Here is a 24,470-nt window from a genome sequence, read left to right on the forward strand (position 1 = left end):
TGTTATACTGTTCATTGTTGTTATAATTCATAATGCATTAACTAATGTGGCAACAGTATACAATAAGGTCATATTTGTTAACATTAGTAAATGCATAAGGTCTCATAAATTAACAATACACTTTTTTGTCTGTATTTAATAATCTAGGATTATATTAATTTATTAAAATACTACTGTTCATTGTTAATTCATATTGCATGAACGAATTTTAACGTATTCAACTCAAAAAATATTAGTGTATATGTAGAAATTAACATTAACCAAGATTAATAAATGCTGTAAAAGTATTGTTAATTGTTAGTTCATGTAACGTTTGAGTTAACTTATGTTATGTATAATACAACCTTATTGTAAAATGTTACCGATACAATGCCAAAAAAGACAGGACTTGGGTTTTATCACACATTGCAAATACTGAACTGACTTTTGTTTAATTAAGTATTTTCTTTCTTGAGTAATTATTATTTTTTATTTTTTAGATAAGCCAAATATTAAGAACAATACAAATGAACTACATTGACAAGATGCATCTACAGTATCGAGGCCCTTTTTTTATTTTTATTTTTTATTGTTATTGTATTTATTGTTATTCTTTTGGCTCTTGTGCAACTGCTACATAATTATTCACATTCAAGATATTTGTCACCCAGGAGACAGCTAAAAGTAAAACAAGAAGAAATGAAAAATGAAAGAAAGAAAGGGAAATTAAGATTAATCAAAAAATACTGCCAAAGACAATTAATGGTTCATGTTCTGAATCGGTCACGGAGACACTGATTCTGTAACTTCACTGTTGTTTAAACCACACACGTTCAATGTGCATAATATGACAAGAAGAGCACTCATATATTGTTCAGAGAGCAAAACATTGCACAACAATGTCATGGTTATAGTTTACCAAGAAAAACACTGGTACAATTAAGTGATCAGTAGTGTTTTCCGAATGTCAGCCTATAGCTAAAGAAATAAACATTCCATGTCACCACGGCAATGGCCATAACAGATCGATTTATTGTTAACAATCACAATTTTGGAATAGCAAATCAAAACAAAAACTAATAAATTATAAATAAACAATATGAAGCCAGTTTACTTTTCAATTATAGGAATACATAACATCTAAGATATAAGTTAATAAAGTCAAGCTATTGTATAAATACATCACCAGCATGCACAATATTGAATCACTGATAGTATCATTGTAATTATCTTACACTGACAAAACAGTATAATTGGCAAGTGCAAAAATAAGTTAAACACAGAAGTAAACCACAAACTTTGAAGCTGCAATATTTTCCTATTTTCTTTTCTTTTTTTTCTTTCTTTTTTATTTTATTTTATTTAATTTAAATCAGACAAGTCTCTGTCTTCTTCCTAACCTGTCCTTCAAAATAAAGTGAATGGTTCCAGTAGTATCACACTGCAAAGATTATATGACAATGACTTTTTATTTAAGCAACTGATTTTTGTTTATTTTTATGCATTCAAAGAATACTTAATTTCATTCACCACACTTCCATTTAACAGCTAAATGACAATGGGTGATGAGCCTTAGTATATAGTTTTTAGTTTGTTTAATTACTGCATACAGGACAACTCTTAACAAATCAACTCATGACTTATACTGGAACCATTTAAAACACCATTTCTCCTTCAAATGCCATTGCACCAAACCCTCTTTTTGAAATGCTTTACTACTACCCAAAAGATAAATAAGCAGCATCCCTTTGAAATGCATCAGTCCATTTGCCAGTGTGAGGCTGCCATTCCAAACCAACAACGACCACTGCCGGCTGATTGACTGACATTTCAGTGGTTTTGGCAAACGTCAAAGAGAACCAAGAAGAGGGAGGCCCATTCAACTATATATATTTCTGTATATATTCAAACTAGGACTTAAGCCCCCCCCATCCCCCCCCCCATTCCACCCTTGATATTTTTTCTTTTAACTTGTGGAAAAATAAAGAACTGCTGCTGCAGAGGAAACCATGGCAAAAGCTGCTGCCAAAGTCCATCAGCCATTTTTTTATGTTTCTACATAGGGAGGTCTACTTTTAATTGTTGCCCTCCCCACCCTCATCATCTTGCTGGTCACTCGTCCACAGTGTTAAGTTGTCTCGGAGGAGCTGCATGATGAGGGTTGAGTCTTTGTAGGAGTCCTCATTAAGCGTGTCGAGCTCTGCGATAGCGTCATCGAAGGCGGTCTTGGCCAGATGACAGGCTTGTTCCGGAGCATTCTGGATCTCGTAGTAGAACACCGAGTAGTTGAGGGCCAATCCCAGTCGGATGGGATGGGTGGGCTGCATGTGCTCTTTGCTGATCTCATGAGCCTCATTGTAGGCCTTCTCCGAAGATTCCACCACAGTGGACTTCTTCTCACCGGTGGCCACCTCGGCCAAGTAGCGGTAGTAGTCTCCCTTCATCTTCAGGTAGAAGACCTTGCTCTCATGCTGGGTGTCGCTGCAGTTCTTGATGAGGAAGTTATCCAACAGGTTAAGAACATCTTGGCACACCGCCTCAAGCTCTTTTTCGATCTTCTCACGGTAGGCCCTCACCATCTCGATCTTCTTCTCGTTGCCATCTGCAGAGGTCTTCTGCTCAATGCTAGAGATGACTCTCCAAGATGAACGGCGTGCGCCAACAACATTCTTATAAGCAACGGACAAGAGATTCCTCTCTTCATTCGACAAGGCCTCGTTCAGCTCAGTTACCTATAATGGAGACAAGGCAAGTAGAATGCAAGTTGAAGAAAAGGACACAGAACACTGATCAAGAAAATTACAAATATGATTTCCCCTTTAAGACCAATTTATACTTATTGGGCGAACAGGCTTTTTTTTTAGTTCACCTAAAAATTATGACAAAATGAACTGACGCTTTTGTTCTGCTAAGGTGTTCATTTGGTGATATTTCTCCTATTCATGCACATCCCTGAAATTCTTGACCTAGAACACTCAGCTAGTCAAAGAGCGTTGGTGACTGGTTATGGTGATTGGTTAAAACGTATCATGGTTTGGACGTGATGTTCTTTCTTTATTTTCCTAAACAAACTAATTGTAAAACAACGCAAAGCATAGTATAAACGCAGGATTCGTTCACCTAGGGTGCTTAAGTTCATTCAGGACAAAATGTTTAGCTTCTTCCATTGTATTAATTAGGCTCTACTTGGTCAAACTATAGACAGACATTGGTGGAAACTTGTGGTTTGTGCAAGTGACATGTTGAGCTGTGGTTCCCCCGGGGGACATAGATTAGAGTTCGGCCTGGGTCATGTCCTATCAACCTGTCTCACTCTTAATACTGTGTTTATCAATAATACATAAAATGGGGCAAAAGCTGCCACCTCCAAATAAAATAAAAATATAAAGAATATACAATGCAGATGACTTGCTTTCTGAGCCTTACTTTTTTCAGTTGCATAATGCTAATATCCACACAGAGCTTCATCAGCTGGCTGAATGCATTGTGCAGCCATGGGGATGAGCAAGAGCTATATGCCAAGTGCAGTTTCCATGGCAATCGTCTCATTTTGTACAGTAGTTCAACTCTATCTACCACTGCTACTGTGCGGCAGACTAACAGAGCACCGCTACAGAATACACAAGAGCAGAAATCACTTCAGCGATACTGAGGGTGGGGGCAGGGTAAAGGGGGCGGGAGGCAAAATGTTCCCACATACACCCCAGGGCAGCTGCAGTGTAAGTTAAGATGATCTCTGTGTGGCAGTTCATGTGTTACAGTGGCCTTCTCCCTGACCTTTCTCACTTGCCAAGCTGGAAAGATCATACTACGCATTTGCTTATCGTTAAAGAAATTACATTTTGATTCCCTATTTTATATATCAGATATAAAAAGATATTAGAGATCGCTCATGGTCTTCACTTTGGTTTTTAAGGCCACAATGTCAACCCCTCCTTGTGGTGTGATTACATATTGTCAGACGTTACTATGTTTTTTATGCAATGGTTCATGATATAGAAAACTATATGTACCCATGTGCAATTACAATGCTGTCATAAACACTTTACAGACCACAGCTGCTATGTGCCTCGGATCAAGAGTTCTGATTTTCGATTTTGGTCACAAAAGCCAGATGTATTGCATCAGTTGGTGAAATAAAGCCCCCATCTCCTGAGAATACAAAAGACAAGCTGATTCGAAGACAGCTTAGAAAGATCAATAAAGATCAGAGTGGAAAAGTGGAACACTGGTAGAAATCCCAGAAAAGAAAAAGGGTAAGTTTATTAAAAAGAGGAAATACTGAACTCATAACTATTTATGTCCAGATTCACAGGTCTTAGTTCTGTCTAACACTGATTGGCACTCTGTTTGAGACAGAAAGTGACAGTGGTGGTGGGCACTGAAACCTTGTTTCCTTGATAGTCAAGTCAAGTAATTTTTATTTGTATAGCGCTTTTCACAACACACATCATTTCAAAGCAGCTTTACAGAAAATAATGCATTAACAGAAAATGAAACTGTAATGTATATAAATTCTTAGAGTCATCATTGTGTAGTTTGATTAAATATGATTGTAAATAAAAATAAGTAATTAAATAATAATTGTATTTAGAACCCCAGTGAGCAAGCCGAAGGCGACTGTGTCAAGGAACACAAAACTCCATAAGATGTTGGTTAATGGAGAAAATGAATAGCCATGTTGCAATAAGATGCAAATATTTAAAGATTATTTAAGGCTTACCTCACCTATACAGCCCTTAACATTTATTGACACGCATTGTAATCCAGCTAACTAGCTTGATGATGTCACTCCATTCTGAAGTTTTCAGCTTGGCCATGGCTGCTTGTCTCTTTGGCCAAACATATCAATAATGGAGGGGCTTTTATCTACGAGACCGAAGCAACTTTAGAGTCAAACTGCTTTTAAATCTCCCCCACTGATCCATGAAGCTAAAAGGGCCTGTCTAGCATTTAGATATAAAACAATCCCCGCAAGGATGTGAACTTTCCCTTTTAACAGTCAGTTGGGATTTAGACCAAGGTAATATGGATGTAACATAATACATCCATTTCAGCTAAATTGATCTTGTGGATTGCGTCTGTCACTACACTAATTTATTTTAATCAGACTTTCCAATCAATACACCCAAACAATCTTGTGTCAGGGTGCTTTTTAATGTATGGTCCTCCATGAAACTGTCAGGAAATAAGTGGTTAATCCCAGCTAACACATCAGATCCACGTTATAAATTACTAATCTATGTCATTTACACCAATGTACACCATGTATGTTATATAAAGCTTATCTGACTGAAAACAACTAGATCACCGTGATTTATTTCCAAATCACTGTAGATCTTTGTAATATATTTCCAGTTACTTGATTACTGCTTAATCCACTTAAAAGTATATTGTATTAAGGCGAGTGTGTCTACTTGTCATTTGTAATAAAGTCAGCAAGGTATCGCCATGCGTAAAAAACATTAAATTGAACAAGACATAAGAGAAGAGAAAGATGACACCCTTCCAGAGCAAAAAAGCGTGATGTCAGCTCTTGACAAAGCAAAAATGGAGGGGCCCTCCTTAATCTCCCTAAGCCTGGGTTGGAGCCTCCTTAATACCTACGGTGAAGGTGCAATGGAGCTTTAGATGCAGATGTTTTCCTTTTCCTCCACAAGAAGCCCTAAAGGCCTTGAATGATTTCATAATGTTGTCCTGTATGTCCAATCCTTGAATACTGTTAAAATATTCAAAGTAATACACACTATATATATATATATATATATATATAAACCCTATAGTACAAACCTTAAAAATACATAAGGTTGAGGGTTTAAAACCAGAGAGCAATATCCAGTCTGAATCCTGGACCTTACTGCAATATGACAAGGATGGAAGGTTCTGGAAGGAATTCTGCTGCCTCTAACGTTGGTTTAGAGGAAATATCTGAATAACTCCCATTTGAGGACAAGGAATGTGGTTAAAACTTAAGTAAATTATGAGGATGCGTGAGAAAAAATAGAGACAGCTGAATTTACATATAGCTACTGATAAATAAAAAAATGGACATGTAATGCATTTACGACAGTACACCATGGTTGGGTAATGAACAGTAGCGATAAAACGCGTATTTACAGAATTAACTCAAATAATAGACTACAGATTGAATTTGTGAGATTTAGTATGCATTGTGTTTTGCAAAGCAACAATTTAATTAAAGAATAAATTGCATTTCTATTCATTTAACTGAAATTAATGGTGAATAGCTATGCTGAAACAGATTTTGATGCCTTATAATGTCGTCTCATTCATTTCAGTGCTGGTTCGGGAAAGACAGGAGGCACCGCCCAAGATCCAGACAGTCTGCATTCTCATTAATAAAGCACTGATTTCTCATAGATCAACACCACAAAAAATCCATTATACGACACTATATGAACATATTCGACCCGTTCTATGCCCTATTATACTACAAATCAACCTATGATCAGTCACCATTTCACTTTCAAGCGGCATAGATGATCTAGTCTGCGTAATAAAACACTTTTACATTTAAATAATCATTTTAGCGACCGCTGGTCAAACTATAATATCCCACAAATAAAATGAAATAAATTCAAAAGAATGGCTTACCGATTTCATGGCTGCTGCCATATCGTCATATCTCTCTGCCTGCTCTGCCAGCCTGGCTTTTTGAACCAGCTGCTCGCGGTCAACCATGTTGGATGGTTATGTTTTATACGATATAATTTGTTTTGTTTTTGGGGGGAATGGTTATATTGTATGAGCTATGCTGTGCAATTCAATGAACGAGAGCTTCTCTGCAGCTGTTCCTCGCTGTCTGCGCTCGTGCCGACGGGCCACCCTCGCCCCTCCTCAAGCGCTACAGGGCTACGTCACTTTTCTATAAACGTGGGTGCCTCATTTATGATGTAACAATCCTTATAAGGGAGTCCAGAGGCCCATATATCAGGGAAGATGGTTGCACATATCAGTGGTCTTTAAAGAACAAATACAGTATGGGAGAATGAGTCACCCCTATAACTGCTTCTCTCACTACTGAATGTAGGGGTGGCTTTTGGGGGTGTTAGTGATGTTTAAATTGTAGGATTATGAATATGTTTTGTCCATGCTCAGGGTAGTTCTGTCCATGCTCATGATGGGTAATTTAGCCATGCTTAGAAAGGTTACATGACCCATGAGACAATAATAAACAACTTGAATGTTGTTATGGGCCATTCTACAAAATGGGTACAGTTCGAAAGGCTCATTGGTGTCCTTCATACACAAACAACCCAGATAGCACACGTACATCTCCGAGATGTCTGTTTTAGATCTTTTTATCTGGAAAGCATCACAATCGAATTAACATCTGCTAAACATCTTAAAGGGATAGTTCACCCCAAAATGAAAATTCTCTCATCATTTACTCACCCTCATGCCATCCCAGATGTGTATGACTTTCTATCTTTTGCTGAACACAAACAAAGATTTTTAGAAGAATATCTCAGCTCTGTAGGTCCATACAATGCAAGTGAATGCTGGCCAGAACTTTGAAGGTCTAAAAAGCATATAAATGCAGCATAAAAGTAATCTATATGACTCCAGAGGTTTAATCCATGTCTTCAGAAAACAGATCAATATTTACGTTCTTTTTTTACTATAAAGCTCCACTTTCACATTCTTCTTCTTTTGTTTTTGGTGATTAACATTCTGTGTGGATATCACCACCTACTGGGCAGGGGGAGAATATATAGTAAAAAAAGGACTTAAATATTGATCTGATTCTCACCCACACCTATCATATAGCTTCTGAAGATATAGATTTAACCACTGGAGTTGTATGGATTACTTTTGTGCTGCCTTTATTTGCTTTTTGGACATTCAAAGTTCTGATCACCATTCACTTGCATTGTATGGACCTACAGAGCTGAGACATTGTTCTAAAAATCTTTGTTTGCATTCATCTGAAGAAAGAAAGTCATTCACATTTGGGATGGCATGACTTTAAATTATGAGATCATTTTCATTTTTGGGTGAAATATCCCTTTAAAAAGATCAAATTTACAATCTAAACGTCTCGAAGATAACTGCTGAACGTCTTATTGACATCCGAGACATACTCATTGACAAACATCTTATAGACGTATTGCATATGAGCAAACAACTTAAAAAAAAAAAAAAAACCCCACACACATCAAATAGACTTCTGGGTGATGTACATGTGCTACTGTATCAGGGAATGGCTCCAAAAAGAGTTTGGACACTTAAAGGGATAATTCACCCATAATTATATGCAAATTCTGTCATCCTTTGCTCACTCTCATATTGATTCGAAACAGTATGACTTTCTTACTTCAGTGGAACGCCATTCACTTTCATATGATTTTATGACACAATACAATTAGATTACAGCGTTAATGTGCACATAGTTGCTGTTTTACCTTACCAGTCAGTAGCAGAATAATGAGTCAAGACTCTCCCATGATGACCAAGACATCTTGTTTATATGATACAGCCACAAACATGGTTCTCCTTAGTTGCACCCTGCTGCAAAACTTTTGTTGTCCACAATTGACTGTCCTGAAAAGGTGAAAAGGGCATACAAGGAGTAATCCTTGATGGCAATACAGTTAACAGCAAGCTCTACTTGGCACAGTTCAGAACGGATGCCTCAGTTTATCGACAGAACTGGGCCAAATCCAACATCAGATTATTATACCTTCTCCTCAGTATTTGTTTAAAGCCCCTCCTGTATCACCAAATCTTGTCCATAATGTGGAATTTGTCCACACAATAAAGATATTTGTGGACCATTCCTTAAAACTTGAAAACTGTTTGACATGTCAAGTTTCCAGATGGGCACACATCTTTGGTTATCCATTTCCTTCAAGAGATTTGTCCAAGGCAGATTAGCTTGTTTACCTCTCTTTGTGCAAAAGCTGTTCAGTGAGCATACGGTGTTTGCTAACCAATTGTCTGCTTACTTAAGGGATATCAATTGGAACTCGGACAGTCTCAGACATAGAGGAAGACAACAGGAATGGTTGGGCTCGATGTGTATCTATATCCTGATGGTCTTAGGGTTGCTACACTGGAAGACATAAAGAGGTGGGATTCCGAGAGGGAAATGTATGACCCAAATGTGCGCCTCTTTGTGGCTCATTTCTCCTACAATCCTGCTGTGATGTCACCAAACCCTGAAACAATGGAGGAGGAATTGCCTTTTGAACAAGGCAGATCATCAAAGTAAAGAAGATTTCAAGAAGATTTGTTTTTCTTATTTTCTTTTCACATCTTATTTCTCAGTTATTCTGAAATGTACCATAAGTGAATTTAGAATAGTGAGCTTTTTGATCTTATTCGTAATCTTTTAAACACTTAATCTGCAGATCATTGTTGACCTACACTTCATGCAGTAATGGGAACCCATAAAGACAGTGAGATATGTTGTCTTGTAGGTGTATGGAGATAAAGATGCTGATGGCTTCTATAGTGCAGAGTTGGGTGGTCACTTTGGTTTTGTGCCAAGTAACATGGTAACTGAGATTCCTGTGGAAGACAGAGAGATTAACTTAATTTGTTGCAACAGGGGTTTTTACCAGAGGAGACTCCCTCTATAAGCAAGTATTCCATTTTGTTCTCTCATGATGTTTCATGTGAACAATAAAAGTCTTTTGTGTCTTAAAAATAAAAAAGTCACGTGTGTATGAATTTTATCTGACCCTTGACTACTATTAATTTTAGCATCTAGCGAATCTTCTAGTGTGTCAGATGGTGTGAAGGTCCATAGGATGGTGGCCATCTTTGATCATGAACCTTGGGAAAGTTCTCCAAACATGGATATTGAGGTGATTAACATTATAAATAATATATTACAATAATTAATATATAGATTACATTGATTGCCAAATAACTAGAATGTTCAAGCATCACTATTACTGATGATACCTCAAATCATGCAGCATGATGTGGAGAGGTGTGCTATTACTTTTCTAGCAAATCAAATTCCCAAAATTCCATAGACTTACATTTCTATCAGGAAGACTTGCAGACTTGAGTGAAATTCAGGATGACATTTATTTGATGAATATAAAACAGAAAATGTTATGTCTCTCTTTGGCGTAAACTCCGTCTGGTGGTCCGAAGAAGTTGTACTCGGAACCGTCATATCCTGCCAGAGATAGGAGGCAGGGGCGAGGAGCCTACCCCTGTGCAGGACGGGACTCGACTGGTGGTGGTGGGGTGGTGGAGGTTGACGTGTTGGCACAACTGAAACAGCAATGTGATAGAATGTGAGCAGACTTATAAAGCAATGGCTTACATGTGATTGGCTAGGAGTTACCTAGCTAATGTTGCGATGATGTACAATTGCTAGTCTTCCCGCTAGAACTACGCTGTGCTTACATTTATGGAGGGACCCATTAAGTCATAGAGACATGGGGGTGTGCTCTTTTGACATTAGCCTTATAAGCAACCACCTGGAAACCCTAGAACACCCTAGCAACCAAATAGCAATACCCTAGCATCCATCAAAATTCCTTTCAATACAAGTCAGTCCACTCGGTGGCCATCTTAAGAACACTCCCTGGCAGCTATTTTCCAAGGATACAAGCAGAGACTATTTAGCAGTGATGAATGAGAGAAACTGAATGGGAGAAACTGGAATGCCCAACGGTCAATGGATGTAGAAAAAAAATACTGCCTTACAGGTAAATGAGCCGATCACCTTTTATATACAGACAGCGCCTGTCAATCAACTTGAGAACGTGCAATACAATACGAGCTATACAATCTGGGAAAATTTCATTTTAGCGTAGAAAAGGAAGTCCCATCTTACAGGTAAAAGAGCCATTCAACTCTTTGATGGAGACATCAGCTGTGGTGCTGTAAGCGATTTTAGCTGTTCTAACTTCCACGAGACTGAGCCATTGATTTAGCCATGCCCACTCTTTCCAAAACACCGCACCGATACCGTTGAGACAAACACAAATCATGCTTCCATGGTTTTCAAACACAACAGTACCTCATCTGACAAAATATGGATCAAAATATGGCATTAAGCCTCAATAATTTGCTGCAGCTACAACACTATTAGAACACGCAAAATGATTGACAGGCAGAAAGCGTCAGAGACCGTGGCCCGCGGTCACATTTTGTTTACACAGTTTAGTGATGTAACAGAGACTGGTGAGATATCTCACGACACTTATTTCAGTTATATCATTCAGGGAGAAGGAACATTTTTTGCATATCTTTCCATGAAAAAAAAAGTTTACTGCACCTTTAACTTGAGAATGTCCATGCACATTAGCTGGACAAGCAATTTGTCTGCGTGATCTGAGCTAAAGAAACACAATTTATAAAACCAATGTTGTCAGATTTTACTGCTGATTTGAAATATGTTCTTTGATCGTAATTTTGACCGACTGTTTTGGAGATTTCGGTCTTTTCCCATTCAAGTAGATCAGAGCTGCACTTTCATGACTGGAAATAGCTTCCTAAGATGGCCGCCGTTGGACTGACTTGCAAGAAAGACTTTGATACAAGCGGCATACAAGTACAGCTCCTATCTGCTTGAATGTGGAAAGACTGAAATCTCCAGAATGGTTGGCCAATGTAGATAAAATAACATAGTTTAACATAAATCAGCAGTAAAATCTGACAACAATTGTAGAATAATCTGTGCTTCTTTAGCTCAGATCACGCAGAAAAATGGCTGGTCCAGCGCATGGACATTCTTGAGTTAACTGACAGCTGATGTCTCTATCAAAGAGTTGATTGGCTTTTTTACCTGTAAGGCGGGAATTCCTATTCTACAATCACCATATTAGGCGTTCCAATTTCTCAAATTCATTTTAATACAAGTGCTCTGTCTTAGGCTTAACATTCTCTGGCAGCCACCCAAAACACCCTTGCAAACGCATACCACTTTCTTCAGAAAATTACAAATCTTGATTTTATTGTACTTATTACTATACAAAAATAATAACTGGTTAATTGCAATACCTGTACTGCATACAATACCGTTTGTACCTTTTACGTATCTTTACGTATCATATCAAATAGTGAATTGTTGCCATTGAATCACTGCTGAAATCTTCTGCAGGATAAGCTTCCCTTCCGCGCAGGAGACATTATATATGTTTTTGGAGACATGGACAGTGACGGTGTCATGTGTATTTTGTTGATTCATGTCTTTTATTTAGAAAAATTTAATTCCTGTTCCCTTGTCATGTGATTTCATGTTTTCCCTCCATGTTCATGTGTCATGTTTTCATTGGTTTATTGTTTAATTATCTTGTTATCAGTTCTGTTTTTTTCATTGGTTTATGTACCCCCATGTCCATGTATTTAAGCCTCATGTTTTCCATTGTGTCTTTGTCAAGTATTGAATGTAACTTTGTAGTCAAGTCAAGCCATAGTCAAGTCCATGTCCATGTTCATGTTTTATGTTTTCTTTCACGTTTGTAGTTAGGGTTTTTTGGATTATCACATTTGTAAATAAACTGCACTTGGGTTCTCTCTACACTTCGTCTTCGTCATTGCCATTGCCAGCACTCGTTACAGACGGATTTTATTAAGTATTATGACTCATAGTAACATGCATGCATGTTGTGAATTGTGAGTTCAGCTCATGAATGAAAGAATACATGTCTTGTGTTTATTCCAGGGAGATCAGCATGGTTATCGAGTACTCGTGCCATCACAAGCATTGCCTTGGGATTAAAGGAAATGAGTAATCAGGTCCTGGGACCTCACTGAATCCAGTTCTCACTTGTACATTTCTTTTTCTTTTTTTTACATTTTTTTTTTTTATTGTTTATATTAAATTAAGTGTCTTGTTGCCTGTAATATGACATGACAGTTGTGTGCTCCTCACCTAATGCACTACTTTTATCATAATTTAATTACATTAATTCCAAGGAATTTAATTCTGATTAACACTGGAGCTTCTGGAAGCTAGTGTTTTATAGCCTTAAATGATTGATAATGGTATTTATATGATTATCAGTTTTAATTGTACGTGTCTTTTTATTTTTTATTTTTATTTTTTACTACAGTACATACTGTGTTGCTTTTTATGATTTTAAGCTATTTTGTAATTACTTCCTATATGAAGTTACTGCATTGGAATTATTTTAACAATTTTGTATCACTTGTTTTGAAGTAACTTTTATGAGAATAGCTAAAACCAATTATAAGCATTCCACTCTGACATTTTCCTGTTCTTTACTCTTATTTCTATTTCCTTTCATTTTTAATCTCAAGATATTACACCTATGTCATGATTTAAAAGTTGTTCAATATACATTAAAGTTGTAATTTACATACTGTGCATGCGGGTTAACATAAAAAAAACAAAAACCATTACAATCACTGCAGTTTCACAATCTTTATTAATATTTATGCAATAAATGGGACATTTCAAGTACATATTCAGCATCAGTGGAGCTCCACAAGATCATGATTGTCCATCGCAGCCAACAGTACACTCATCCATAAAGTAGGAAACACTACACCGTGTAAAAACCTTTAGTAGTGCTGTCTACTTTATGAGTGACTGCACTGTACCTCTGAAGTTCCCGCCTCTTCTCTTTGTGCTCTAATCGTACTTCCTCTCTCTCCATGTGGTCCAACTATTCATTTTACGGCAATTTATTCAACCTGTTTTTTGAAGCAAAGCAATTGAATTGGTGTTAATTCAACGGTCAAGTCATGCTTAAATATGATTGGATGTTCAACTGCATGAGCTTCAAACATTTTCAACTTGTTCAAAGTGCGTCACAGTCAACCACAATGAAGTTTAGAATCACCCATTTTTATAGTCTGGCAGTAGGTAAAAGTTAAACATTACATCTGAATTGTCCTATTCTGACGTAACTGAACCTGGAATAATGTAATTTACCTCCAATTTGCTGTTCCCAATCAAAAATGATGCAATTAACATGGATAAGAAGAATATAAGACAAGATGTATGGAAAAATTTACATTTGATTGTGCCATATTTAGGTGCTTTTGGATATATATATATATATATATATATATGTGTGTGTGTATATAACTTTTTAATTTGCATTCTACCAAATTCAACCAAGGCATCATTGTATTTAAATCACTCTCAGCAGGTTTTATCATACAGTATACTATGCAACTCATATTAATAAAAAATATCAGTAAATAGTAATATTAGTGCAATATTTGAGATTAAACCGAAGAGCAGTGACTTACCAGATCTCTGCCTACTTGATCCCGGAAACAACAGAGAAATGACAAAGAAGTTGTGGCCTTTTAACACTTTTTAAGCCACATGGTGCAAACCACAGGAAGAGGCCCTGCAGTCTCTGACTTAAAGAAGCAAAAAAGCATGCCTATTGGGCTACAGCAGATTTCGTTCTAAGATAGACCGAAAGCAATTCCTTTTAAGGGCATCCTAACCGATAAAAAGGTACATCAGAAATGACAGAATATCCCCCTTGGTCTTTAGCATTCATAAAAATCAGACAGAAAAATAAAGAGGAAGTCTAGTAAACATGTGATCAGGTTGCATCTGGCTTCCACATACTGTAGACTGACACTGGGTCTGTTAAGTTAACATTTCATTTGCTTACAAAAGAGCTAAAGAGTGCTTTAAGAAAATCTCATCAATTACAGATGTTAAAATAAAAATTTGTATGCATTAGTTGCATCACATTGGCTAAAATTGATGTAGCACATTTATGTTGGCACCACTTGTAGAGCTCTTTAGTTCCTGGGGGGAGGGGTAGTTGCTATGTTGTGCAAAACCACAGTTTCATCAGCACATTAGGTGTACTTTTTTTCAAATATGAGAGTGTAGTGTGCTACTAATGTGTGTATATGATTTGTATATTCATGTTTATGCTGTCATTTAAATTAGTGCCTTGCTAACTTCCCATTTCTTTATTGGTTAAAGGTATGATCCAAGTTTAAAACCAGTTAAGCTCAATTAACAGCATTTGTAGCATAATGTTGATTTCCACAAAAAATTATTTTGACTCGTCCCTCTTTTACTTACAAAAAAGCAAAAATCACAGTTATAGTGAGATGCTTACAACGTAAGTGAATGGGGCCAGTGCATAAATGCTAAAATACGGCCACAAGACGTAAATGTTAACATGATTTTAGTGTAATACAATCACTTACTAACTTTATCTGGGTAAAGTTATATCCAGTTTTACAGCTTTATTATCATGACAAAAAACCCTGTAATCACAGTATTAGATATACCTTTACATGGATAAGGCTAGGCATGTTAACATGTATAATGTTTACGTATTTTGGCTATACTTCTGAAATGGTGTATTTGAGTGTTTATGGACTAACCACATTCATTTCCAAAGTAAGTGCCTTAATGCAACTAAATAATTTTTGTGGTAATCAACATTATGCTACAAATGTTGTTGATTGAGCTTAACTTGTATTGAACCCGGAATATTAATGTTCCGGGCTCAATACAAGTAAAGCTCAATCAACAGCATTGTGGCATAATATTGATCACCACAAAAAATAATTTTGACTTGCCCTTCCTTTTCTTTAAAAAGATGCAAAAATCTGGGTTCCAGTGAGGCACTTACAATAGCAGTGAATGGCGCCAATCTGTAAACATTAATATAGGCACACTACATAAACAATATGTGTGTTAACATGATTTTAGTGTGATAAAATCACTGACTAACCTTTTCTGTGTAAAGTTCTAGCCAGTTTTACAACGATTATGATGTAATGTTAACAATCCCTAAAATCCTAAAATCACTGTAAAAGTTATGATTTAAACAACTTTACAGCTCAAAAATACATGAGTTTTAACAGAAGAAATAATGTAAGTGCTTTTATAAAATTATAAGTTTCACATTTTTTTCATTTAAATCCTCCAATTATTGGCCTGATTCACTTTCATATAAGTGCCTCCCTGTAATTTTGATTTTTATGCCACAAGCGCATAAAATGCCTATGTGGCATTATGCCACAAGAACTGTCGATCGAGCATAACTTGTATTGAGCCTGGAATATTGCTGTAAAGAAATGCTACAAAAATGCATTGTTCATTGTTAATTCTTGATACCTAATGCACTAAGAAATGTTAACTAATGTTAATGTTATTGTTAAGTGTTACCGATTTATTGTAAACAGTGTGATGCTATTTAACCCTTTAAGCTCTGAATGTGCCCAAAATTAAAGGCTTATAACTCGACAAAAAATATAAAAACAAAATAATAATAATAATAATAACAATAAATAAATAAAAATACATGAAGTGTCAAGTGTTTAGTATCATTTAAAAGAAGAAATTTGCATTTTTTAAAGATATAGGTCATGTTAAATTATGAGTCTCTTATCCTAAGAAACTGCTGAAAAATCACCAAAACCTTGAGACAAAAATGTCCTTTTTTCTTATTTTTATGATTTTACATCATATCTCAGGGTGTAAATGAGGTAGCTCCAAAAAACTGCTTTTGTTTTGTTTCCAATCATGTCAACGGTATCTGAGTAAAACTTTGCACTTTACACTTCTTGATTTGTCTGCGAATTTCAAAGCATTTATTCAGTTTTTGTAACAATACCTACATGCATTGTAAAGTACATCTTCTAAGCTGTAAAATAATATCTATTTTGTGTTGGTCAAGACTGTAGTTTTAAATATTTTGATCATTATTTTTTCTCGTTGGGCCCGCCGGCTGGCCCAAATTACAGACCTTTTAAAGCATTAATATAGCACTGAAACTATCAACTGTGAGACTGTGAAATCCAATGTATATCAAAATGCAATTAAAGACAAGCTGAGAAGAGCCTCTCTTTTTTTGGTCCCACTTTTCTTAGAAGCTAGAATTCAGACACTTGTCAGACTCCCCTGAGTTTATGGGACTTCATAAACAGGAGGCAACTGTCTCGTCTCGGCAGAATTTCCCCGAACACGATGTACACGAGATGGACTTGGTTGTCTAGACAACACAAATCTCAAACTCTTGTTTGTCCAACAGAAGTGGGGGCTGTGCGGAGACATCTCTGTGATGTACAAAGATAATATTCTTAGAAAAAATACTTATTAAGCAAGTCAAACATAATTTACGGACATCCTATCAAGAGATATCCCATGCAGAGAAATGTAACTAGGTAAATTAATAACTTTGTTTCAAAGCTTCAATAAAGTCTACATTTGCATATTCGTCAAATGTCTCTGATGCATTGGCGTCAGAGCTTGTGAAAGATGGAGGCTGTATCTAAAGGTCAAATCTAAAGGATGTTGATTGCTTCCTTTTAATCAGAGACACAAAACCCTCATTGAGTAATCCACTGGTGTGAATGAATTAGTTATCAGCTCTACCATGAACTTTATTGTCCTGTACAACTGTGTCAGTGTCAGTCCTGTAAAACTTTTTCTCACACTTTAACCAATGAAGCATAAGGGAGGGGTTGAGTCTGGACTTGTGTAATAGGCCTACACTTATTTTTGAAATGATGGGTATTATACAGACATGTTTAGATTAGGGTTAATTCAATTATCTTATTTTGCTTTAAGATGCAGGAAGAACTGATTAAACACTTTTATTGTTCCTAAATCACTTTCTAGAGACATCAAAACATATTGTGCCAGCATAATGGAAAATATGCACACATTCGAATGATAAAGAACACATTTTATGATCTTTTTTTGTTTTCAACCATTGTCAGCATATGATTTCAGACATTTCAAAGACAAACAACATACCAATCTTGACAATCCCATAAGTAAATAAGTATATTTAAACTATATTATTATTTTAATTATATATTTGCTTTTGTATTTAGTATATAATCTCTTTTGTAGCAGCATGTTCAGATTTTTTTTTTTTTTTTAAGTTGTGTGACCCCCTAGATATTTTAACCTAGAGTTGCCACTAGGTGGCACAAGTTTTGTAACTAACAACTATGATACTTACGGTTACTAACTGTAAATTGGACAGATTAGAGCCTGTAACTATCCCATCTGACATATGGAAAGATAACCTACAAGTGCACTCAAAAAATATTTTAGCCTACTTTTAAGATACACGCATTTCAATTTCATAACAAAATTCCATTGTGTAATTTTAAAACAAAATGTAATTACTAAAACATAATATATTTCATTTTTTAAATGTATATTATTAAAGATTACTGAAACTGAAATGCGTAAATCATACATTTATTTTTTGAGTGTGTGTTACATTATGCTGCATATCCATGTAACAATACATTTATGAAGACATAAATGTATAAATGTAACTTTGTTTACTACATTTTCGGTAACACTTTACAATAAGGTTCCATTTGTTAAAATGAGTTAATGCATTAGATATCATTAAATAACAATGGACAATATTTTTTCTCAGCATTTATTAATCTTTGTAAATGTTAGTTAATAAAACAAAATACAGTTGTTCATTGTTAGTTCATGTTAGTTTATAGTGCATTAACTAATGTTAACGAATACAACTTTTGATTAAAAATGTTTTTTATTACTATATGTTGAAATGAACATTTACTAAGATGTATGAATGTTTATTGTTCATTGTTAGTTCATGTTAACTAATTTTGTAAACTAATGTTAATAAATGGAACCTTATTGTAAATGTTACCACATTTTCTATTTAATTTGACTGTTTTTAATGCATACTTCTACCATGTTGGCAACGATGTTAACCATTAATGTAAGAGAAATGATTTGGAAGATGGTAGCTGAAAACAAAAAATAAAGTTTGCTCTGGGTGGAGATCTTTTTAATAATGGGTACTAGATTAAAGTATTCCAGAGTCTATGCATGACACATTAACTTTTATAACACAGACATGACAAATTATATTAGCAAGATATCACACTCCTCACATAGTGTTTGAAGCTTTGCATTTGAATAATACCATCTCAGTAATATGGTTACCATGACCAGTGGGTCTAGGATGCTCATAAAGGTTACAGGTTGGTTCCCGGACATCATATCACAAGAAGGTGTATATCAACTATTATATTTTTTAATATATAATCAATATGTAATTAGTACTAATGCCTTAATGTGTCCCCTGCCACATATCACATTGTTCTTAGACCCTGAAACAAGTTTGGCTTTAAATTGTAAAGCATAGGCTAAGGTAAGTTCAACCAAAGTAAGACAATTGGTAAATGTTTGTGTTTAATATTTCTTCCTTTTCCATCTGTACAGTGTAGTGAAGATCTTAAGCTATTTAAAATAGTACTGTGTGAGTAAATTCTACATAGTTAATGTTCTGTTCTGTGATTTTTAACCTGACTTATATATTTCCATGAATACGTTGAAAACACAATTAACCAATATCTTCATGGCACGTTCTTATACAAACATAAGTTCAATGATCACCAGGTTTTGCGCGCCATTGCACTTGTCTATAAAATGTGAAAGGAGGGGTCACTGAGTAAGTGCTGTTATAAAATGTGCCACCAAGGTATACAATCATAAATTACATTCACATATTTTTCAGCTGAACTAGTGATAAGTCAGGTGGAATTTTTCATTGCAGATAAACCATTAAGGATGAACATGTTCTGTCTTTCCATTCTACTCCTTATTTTTTGCAGGGTTGCTACAAGCGCAGGTAGGTGGACAAAATGTTTTGCTTAAAATGTTGTATTATTTCAAATAAGAAACACAGATTTACTGTTATAAAACCTTTTACTGTTGAAGTAGGTCAAATCCCTGTCCTGAGAGCACAACCTGCAAATCTTGGAAGTATTGTTTCAGCAAACATAGCTTTTGGTCTTTCAAATGATCTGTGTCTGCATTAAAAATATCTTTATCTTAATCGGAATTATATACACGTGTGATCATAGGTCTTTATTAACAGTGTTGGGTAATTTATACTAAAAAAAGTAATTAATTACTAATGACATCTACAGTGTAATTATATTATTGTACTAATTACTCTGTCTGAAAAGTAATTGCATTACTTATTACTGATTACTTTCTAAAACCCTTATCAACCTCGACCAGATGAAAAATACAAGGATAGACATGAAACTGTTCTTTTAATTCTTTCAAATAAATATTATAAAATCAAATAAATTATTCATGAACTGGCCAAAGAAATTAAGGGGGCAGCGTTAAATTAGAAAACATATATTTTAACATTAGACGTTACATTTCAATTTTAAATTCACTATTGTTTTATATAGAATTGTCCTATAGCCTATACAGTATTTAACACAATTACATCAGAAGTAACTAATTAAATTACTGAAAAATTAAGAGTAATCCTTACTTTAATTTTTTCAATGAAAAAGTCATTTTATTACAGTAATTAATTAATTAGTAATGCATTACACCTAACACTGTTTATTAATAATGCTTTGTGACAACAAATTAGAGTTTCCAGTTAGTAACCTGGTCATAAACTTGTTTTCAGACTGGTGCTATCAGTCCCAGGTAACTTGCAACAACACATGCAAAGGTATGTATTGTGCATCATTTAATACAATATATACAAAATTACATGAAAAATATGATGCATGCAGAAATAACATAAGCAATTTTTTGTATAGGACCGGATGAATGGGCAACAGTAGTTATAACCTGTGGAGACAGAAAACAGTCACCCATTAACATTGTAACAAAGCAAGTTCTCCCAGACAATCGCCTGACCCCAGTTCAGTTTACAGGCTACCAACAGGCATTCAGTGGAGTCATTAAGAACAATGGGCATACAGGTAAGTTTACTAATGCTCAATATGATGATGTTCCATATTAAAACTATGCCTGGTAAAGGACTTTTACCCAATTGGGAAGCTGGATATTAATTTAATTTTATAGACAATATTTTCAAGTTGTTGTTTTTTTTGTAGAGCAGTGTAATGAAGTTTAAGCATGATTTACCGTCTTTAGTGCAAGTTGATCTGCCAAACACTGCAGTAATCACTGAGGCCGACTTAGGAACCACTTACAAAGCCCAGCAATTTCACCTGCACTGGGGCAAGAATGGTGGACCTGGATCAGAACATACTTTAGATGGAGAGCGATATCCTATGGAGGTATTAGACCACTGTATTAGAGATTCTGACAGGTTATACAGTATTCATACAATTGTGAATCAGTAAGGCGCTAAGCATGCATCTAACTTCCACAGCTTCACATTGTCCATATAAAAGAACAGTTTAATTCTCTGCAAGAGGCAATTGGGGACCCTTTTGGAGTGGCTGTTCTTGGATTTTTTTACAAGGTAAAAACAAATTCAACATATACTCATTTTACGTGGTCTTCTGTTGTTGTAGCCAGTCCGCCTCAAGGTTCAACATGTTTTGCATTCTGAGATGCTATTCTGCTCACTACAATTGTACAGAGTTACCTTAGCCTTTCTGTCAGCTCGAAGCAGTCTGGCCATTCTCCGTTGACCTGTCTCATCAACAAGGCATTTCCATCTGCAGAACTGCCGCTCACTGGATGTTTTTAGTTTTTGGCAACATTCTGAGTGATCTCTAGAGACTGTTGTGCGTGAAAATCCAAGGAGATCAGCAGTTACAGAAATACTCAGACCAGCCCGTCTGGCACCAACAATCATGCCATGGTCGAAATCACTGAGATCAAATTTTTTCCCCATTCTAATGGTTGATGTGAACATTACCTGAAGCTCCTGACCAGTCTCTGAATGATTTTATGCATTGCATTGCTGCTACACGATTGGCTGATTAGATAATTGCATGAATAAAAGAAGTGAAAGAACACAGTTTGGGTCTCAGTACTGTTGCACAAGCACATAACTGTAGTTCCGGCTTCAGCCACTAGGGGCACTTCGGCCATTCAAAAAGCAAAGACCGTTGGCTTAGTTCCTCATAAAAGTAATCCATTACAAATTACTTCTTTAAAATTGTAATCGGATTACAAAACTTATTGTTCATGGGAAAAGTAATTACATTTCTATTTACTTTACTTTTGCGTTACTTTTTAAAGTTTTTGTTTTTCTGCTAAACGAATACAAAATGTCTATATTTTGTCCTTGTTCATTGTTGCACTCAAGTCATATACTCAGCACCACACATTTAAACCAATGACGTTTTAGTGACCCTTCAGTTCACAGAAAAGCAAACAGACGTAAATATGAGCATAATTCATATTTTCCATGTATTCTTCTTAAATAATATTATTTAAGAAATGTGTTACCCAAGTACTTAAATGCAATTAACTTAATTGAAAGTCAGAAACTGTAATATGATTAAACAAATTTAAAATGCAATGACTTACACTACTGTTTGAATAAAAAGTAATACGATTAATTTATTACTTTGTAATCAGGTTACACCCAACACTGATAAACGTGCACAGACGCACACAATTATTTTATTGTTAAATGGCAGGTTCAGTTTGATACAGCTACAACCGCTTCTCATTGTTTGGTCATATTTTACAGGAATCAGAAAGAGCCAATAAGAAATATGAGTCCATCATAAATTCTCTTATCAGTATTACACTCCCTGGTAAGATTTTTATTTACCTACATACAAAGGTTAATACATTTTTTATTTTATTTGTTCTGGGTAAAGTTTTTTTTATGACATATAGCAGTGCTAAACATAGTCAAAAAAAGGTCATAATATGTCTAATATATGGGAGGACAAGTTTTAAGATGTAGTATTACTCAGACAGGCTATTTAGACAGACTGTATTAAAGAACTTTATAACAAACTATGAAACCTCTATTTTCAGGCACCAATGCAACACTTGAAGCAATGTCATTAGACATGCTGATTCCCTCTCATGATACCTTGGGGCGGTACTTTCGCTACCAGGGGTCCCTCACCACACCAAACTGTTCTGAAGCTGTTGTCTGGACTATATTTGAAGAACCCATACCACTCAGCAAGGAACAGGTAGTTTATGATACAAATAAAGGATTTAAACACATCTTGAGCATGCAAGAATATCACACAGTTGACCAAATGTGTTGTCTCATTTTTGTCTTACAGCTCACTGCATTTTCAAGTCTGCTGTTTGACAATGAAACTGCCATGGTGGACACGTACCGACCCGTTCAGCCCCGGAATGGACGTAAGGTGTCTTACTCCATGAGTGTTGTTGTTTGTGTTAGCACTACCTTATTGTTCAGCTCTGTTTTCACAACACTCTCTGTTCTCACATTCTGATTGATGGAGTATGCATCAGTTATCTATTGGGGAATTTGCTCAAAAGCATGTTTTATTTATAATTCATTAATAAATGAAGTCAAGTCGAATAAAATGTTATTGCCGTTCAATCATTGTGTATATGGGTAAAGAAAATGAGGTTCCTTCAACAGGCCCTGTTGCTGTACTTACCAAAGACAATTAATTATATTGTGTGGAAGGACATTGTGTGACATTAGAACATGACAGTATGCAATGTATAGAGGAAATACAAATGTCAGTTACTTTTCCAGTCCTTCATGTTCATTGAAGGTGTTTTTGAAATGATTTTTTGTAGATTGCTTTGGATGATTTCAATGTGTATGTTCAATAAGTATGTTAAAATATGTTCTCTTATCTCAGCTTATTTTTCCAAGAAACAAGTGTAAGCAAGCAATTTGTAGGTACATTTTTTTCTAACACTTTAAACTGTATCTCTGTGGCGCTATAAAATACCTCTTTTTGTTTTGAGTGACCGTCCATGCTGACACAATAACATTGATTCAACCAATGGCGTGAGTTGGGGTGGCACTATCTGTTTGTTTGTCCAAAACAAGACGGGGGACTCATTCAGATATTTTTTTTTAAAACAAACGGCTATTTTTTCAATTCCGTTCAGTGGCGCAGAAATTTCACACTTCCGTTTTTGTATTTCTTTAAGAATGAATAAAGTGACGTTGATGAGTTTGCAGGTTAGTGTATGAAACTGGTCTAACTGTGCAAACTGAACGATTAGAAATGGTGACGTTGATTATGAAATTTCTCTGTATGTAGCCTTAGGTCTTTCATTCAAGCACTCAAACCACAAAAAGACATACTTGTAACTGAAAATACATTGTGTAGGCTCTATGAACGATGCTTATACACAGTATATAATCCAGTAAAGACTATAGTAAATAATCTGTCTTTTAATAATGATTTGGGTTGAATTTAATGGAAAACTATGTGAGTTGAGCTCCGTGGCACTGCAGAATTTTTAACAGCCTCCGGAGATGGCAAGCCTGCGGTGTGTGCTTACATACCCTTCGTAGAAAATGTTTTGAATTTTAGAACGCGTCATGACGTCCGCCAGACGTGTCCGGTGCATGACCCATTTTAATTACCCCTGCTGCTTACACTTTACCAAAGTTGTGTTGAGAAATATGTTTGAAAAGACAAAGGCTATCGTGCAATGAGAAGCCATATTTATATCTGAAAAATGTCTGATATGTATTGATAATCATCAGGAAAATCCTCTGATTATCAATACATGAAACGGCATCGATCCCAAGCCTACCAATTATATTTTTCCCATGTGTTCCTGTTCAATACCCACAATCTGCAACTCCAATATGAAATGAATAAATCTATAA

General features: G+C 35.6%; 2 protein-coding genes and 1 pseudogene across 2 annotated transcripts; 2 read left to right on the top strand and 1 right to left on the bottom strand.

Moving 5' to 3' along the window:
- Positions 1-982: 982 nt before the first annotated feature.
- LOC127422319 (14-3-3 protein gamma-B-like) lies at positions 983-6,846 on the bottom strand. Its single transcript, XM_051665744.1, has 2 exons — positions 6,595-6,846; positions 983-2,711 (listed from the first exon to the last, which is right to left on the bottom strand). Exons 1-2 carry the CDS (start codon positions 6,679-6,681, stop codon positions 2,055-2,057), a joined length of 744 nt encoding a protein of 247 aa, XP_051521704.1. The 5' UTR covers positions 6,682-6,846; the 3' UTR covers positions 983-2,054.
- A 1,566-nt stretch (positions 6,847-8,412) lies between these two features.
- LOC127422122 (RIMS-binding protein 2-like) lies at positions 8,413-14,187 on the top strand (annotated as a pseudogene).
- A 6,124-nt stretch (positions 14,188-20,311) lies between these two features.
- Positions 20,312-23,100, top strand: LOC127422123 (carbonic anhydrase 4-like). The gene is made up of 7 exons (XM_051665478.1): positions 20,312-20,417; positions 20,509-20,673; positions 20,849-20,994; positions 21,090-21,182; positions 22,368-22,434; positions 22,664-22,827; positions 22,924-23,100. The coding sequence occupies exons 1-7, from the start codon at positions 20,312-20,314 to the stop codon at positions 23,098-23,100; spliced, it is 918 nt and encodes a 305-aa protein (XP_051521438.1).
- Positions 23,101-24,470: the final 1,370 nt, after the last annotated feature.

The sequence above is a fragment of the Myxocyprinus asiaticus genome, chromosome 31 (assembly GCF_019703515.2).
Source record: "Myxocyprinus asiaticus isolate MX2 ecotype Aquarium Trade chromosome 31, UBuf_Myxa_2, whole genome shotgun sequence".
NCBI lineage: Eukaryota > Metazoa > Chordata > Actinopteri > Cypriniformes > Catostomidae > Myxocyprinus > Myxocyprinus asiaticus.

What these genes read in the sequence shown, in the direction of transcription:
- LOC127422319 (XM_051665744.1), bottom strand. Translation starts at nt 6,681, where the DNA reads ATGGTTGACCGCGAGCAGCTGGTTCAAAAAGCCAGGCTGGCAGAGCAG. An exon ending in TGGCAGCAGCCATGAAATCG is followed by an intron (nt 2,712 to 6,594) that starts GTAAGCCATTCT and finishes TCTCCATTATAG; the next exon opens with GTAACTGAGCTGAACGAGGC.
- LOC127422123 (XM_051665478.1), top strand. Translation starts at nt 20,312, where the DNA reads ATGCTTTGTGACAACAAATTAGAGTTTCCAGTTAGTAACCTGGTCATA. An exon ending in TTGCAACAACACATGCAAAG is followed by an intron (nt 20,418 to 20,508) that starts GTATGTATTGTG and finishes TTTTTTGTATAG; the next exon opens with GACCGGATGAATGGGCAACA. An exon ending in TAAGAACAATGGGCATACAG is followed by an intron (nt 20,674 to 20,848) that starts GTAAGTTTACTA and finishes TACCGTCTTTAG; the next exon opens with TGCAAGTTGATCTGCCAAAC.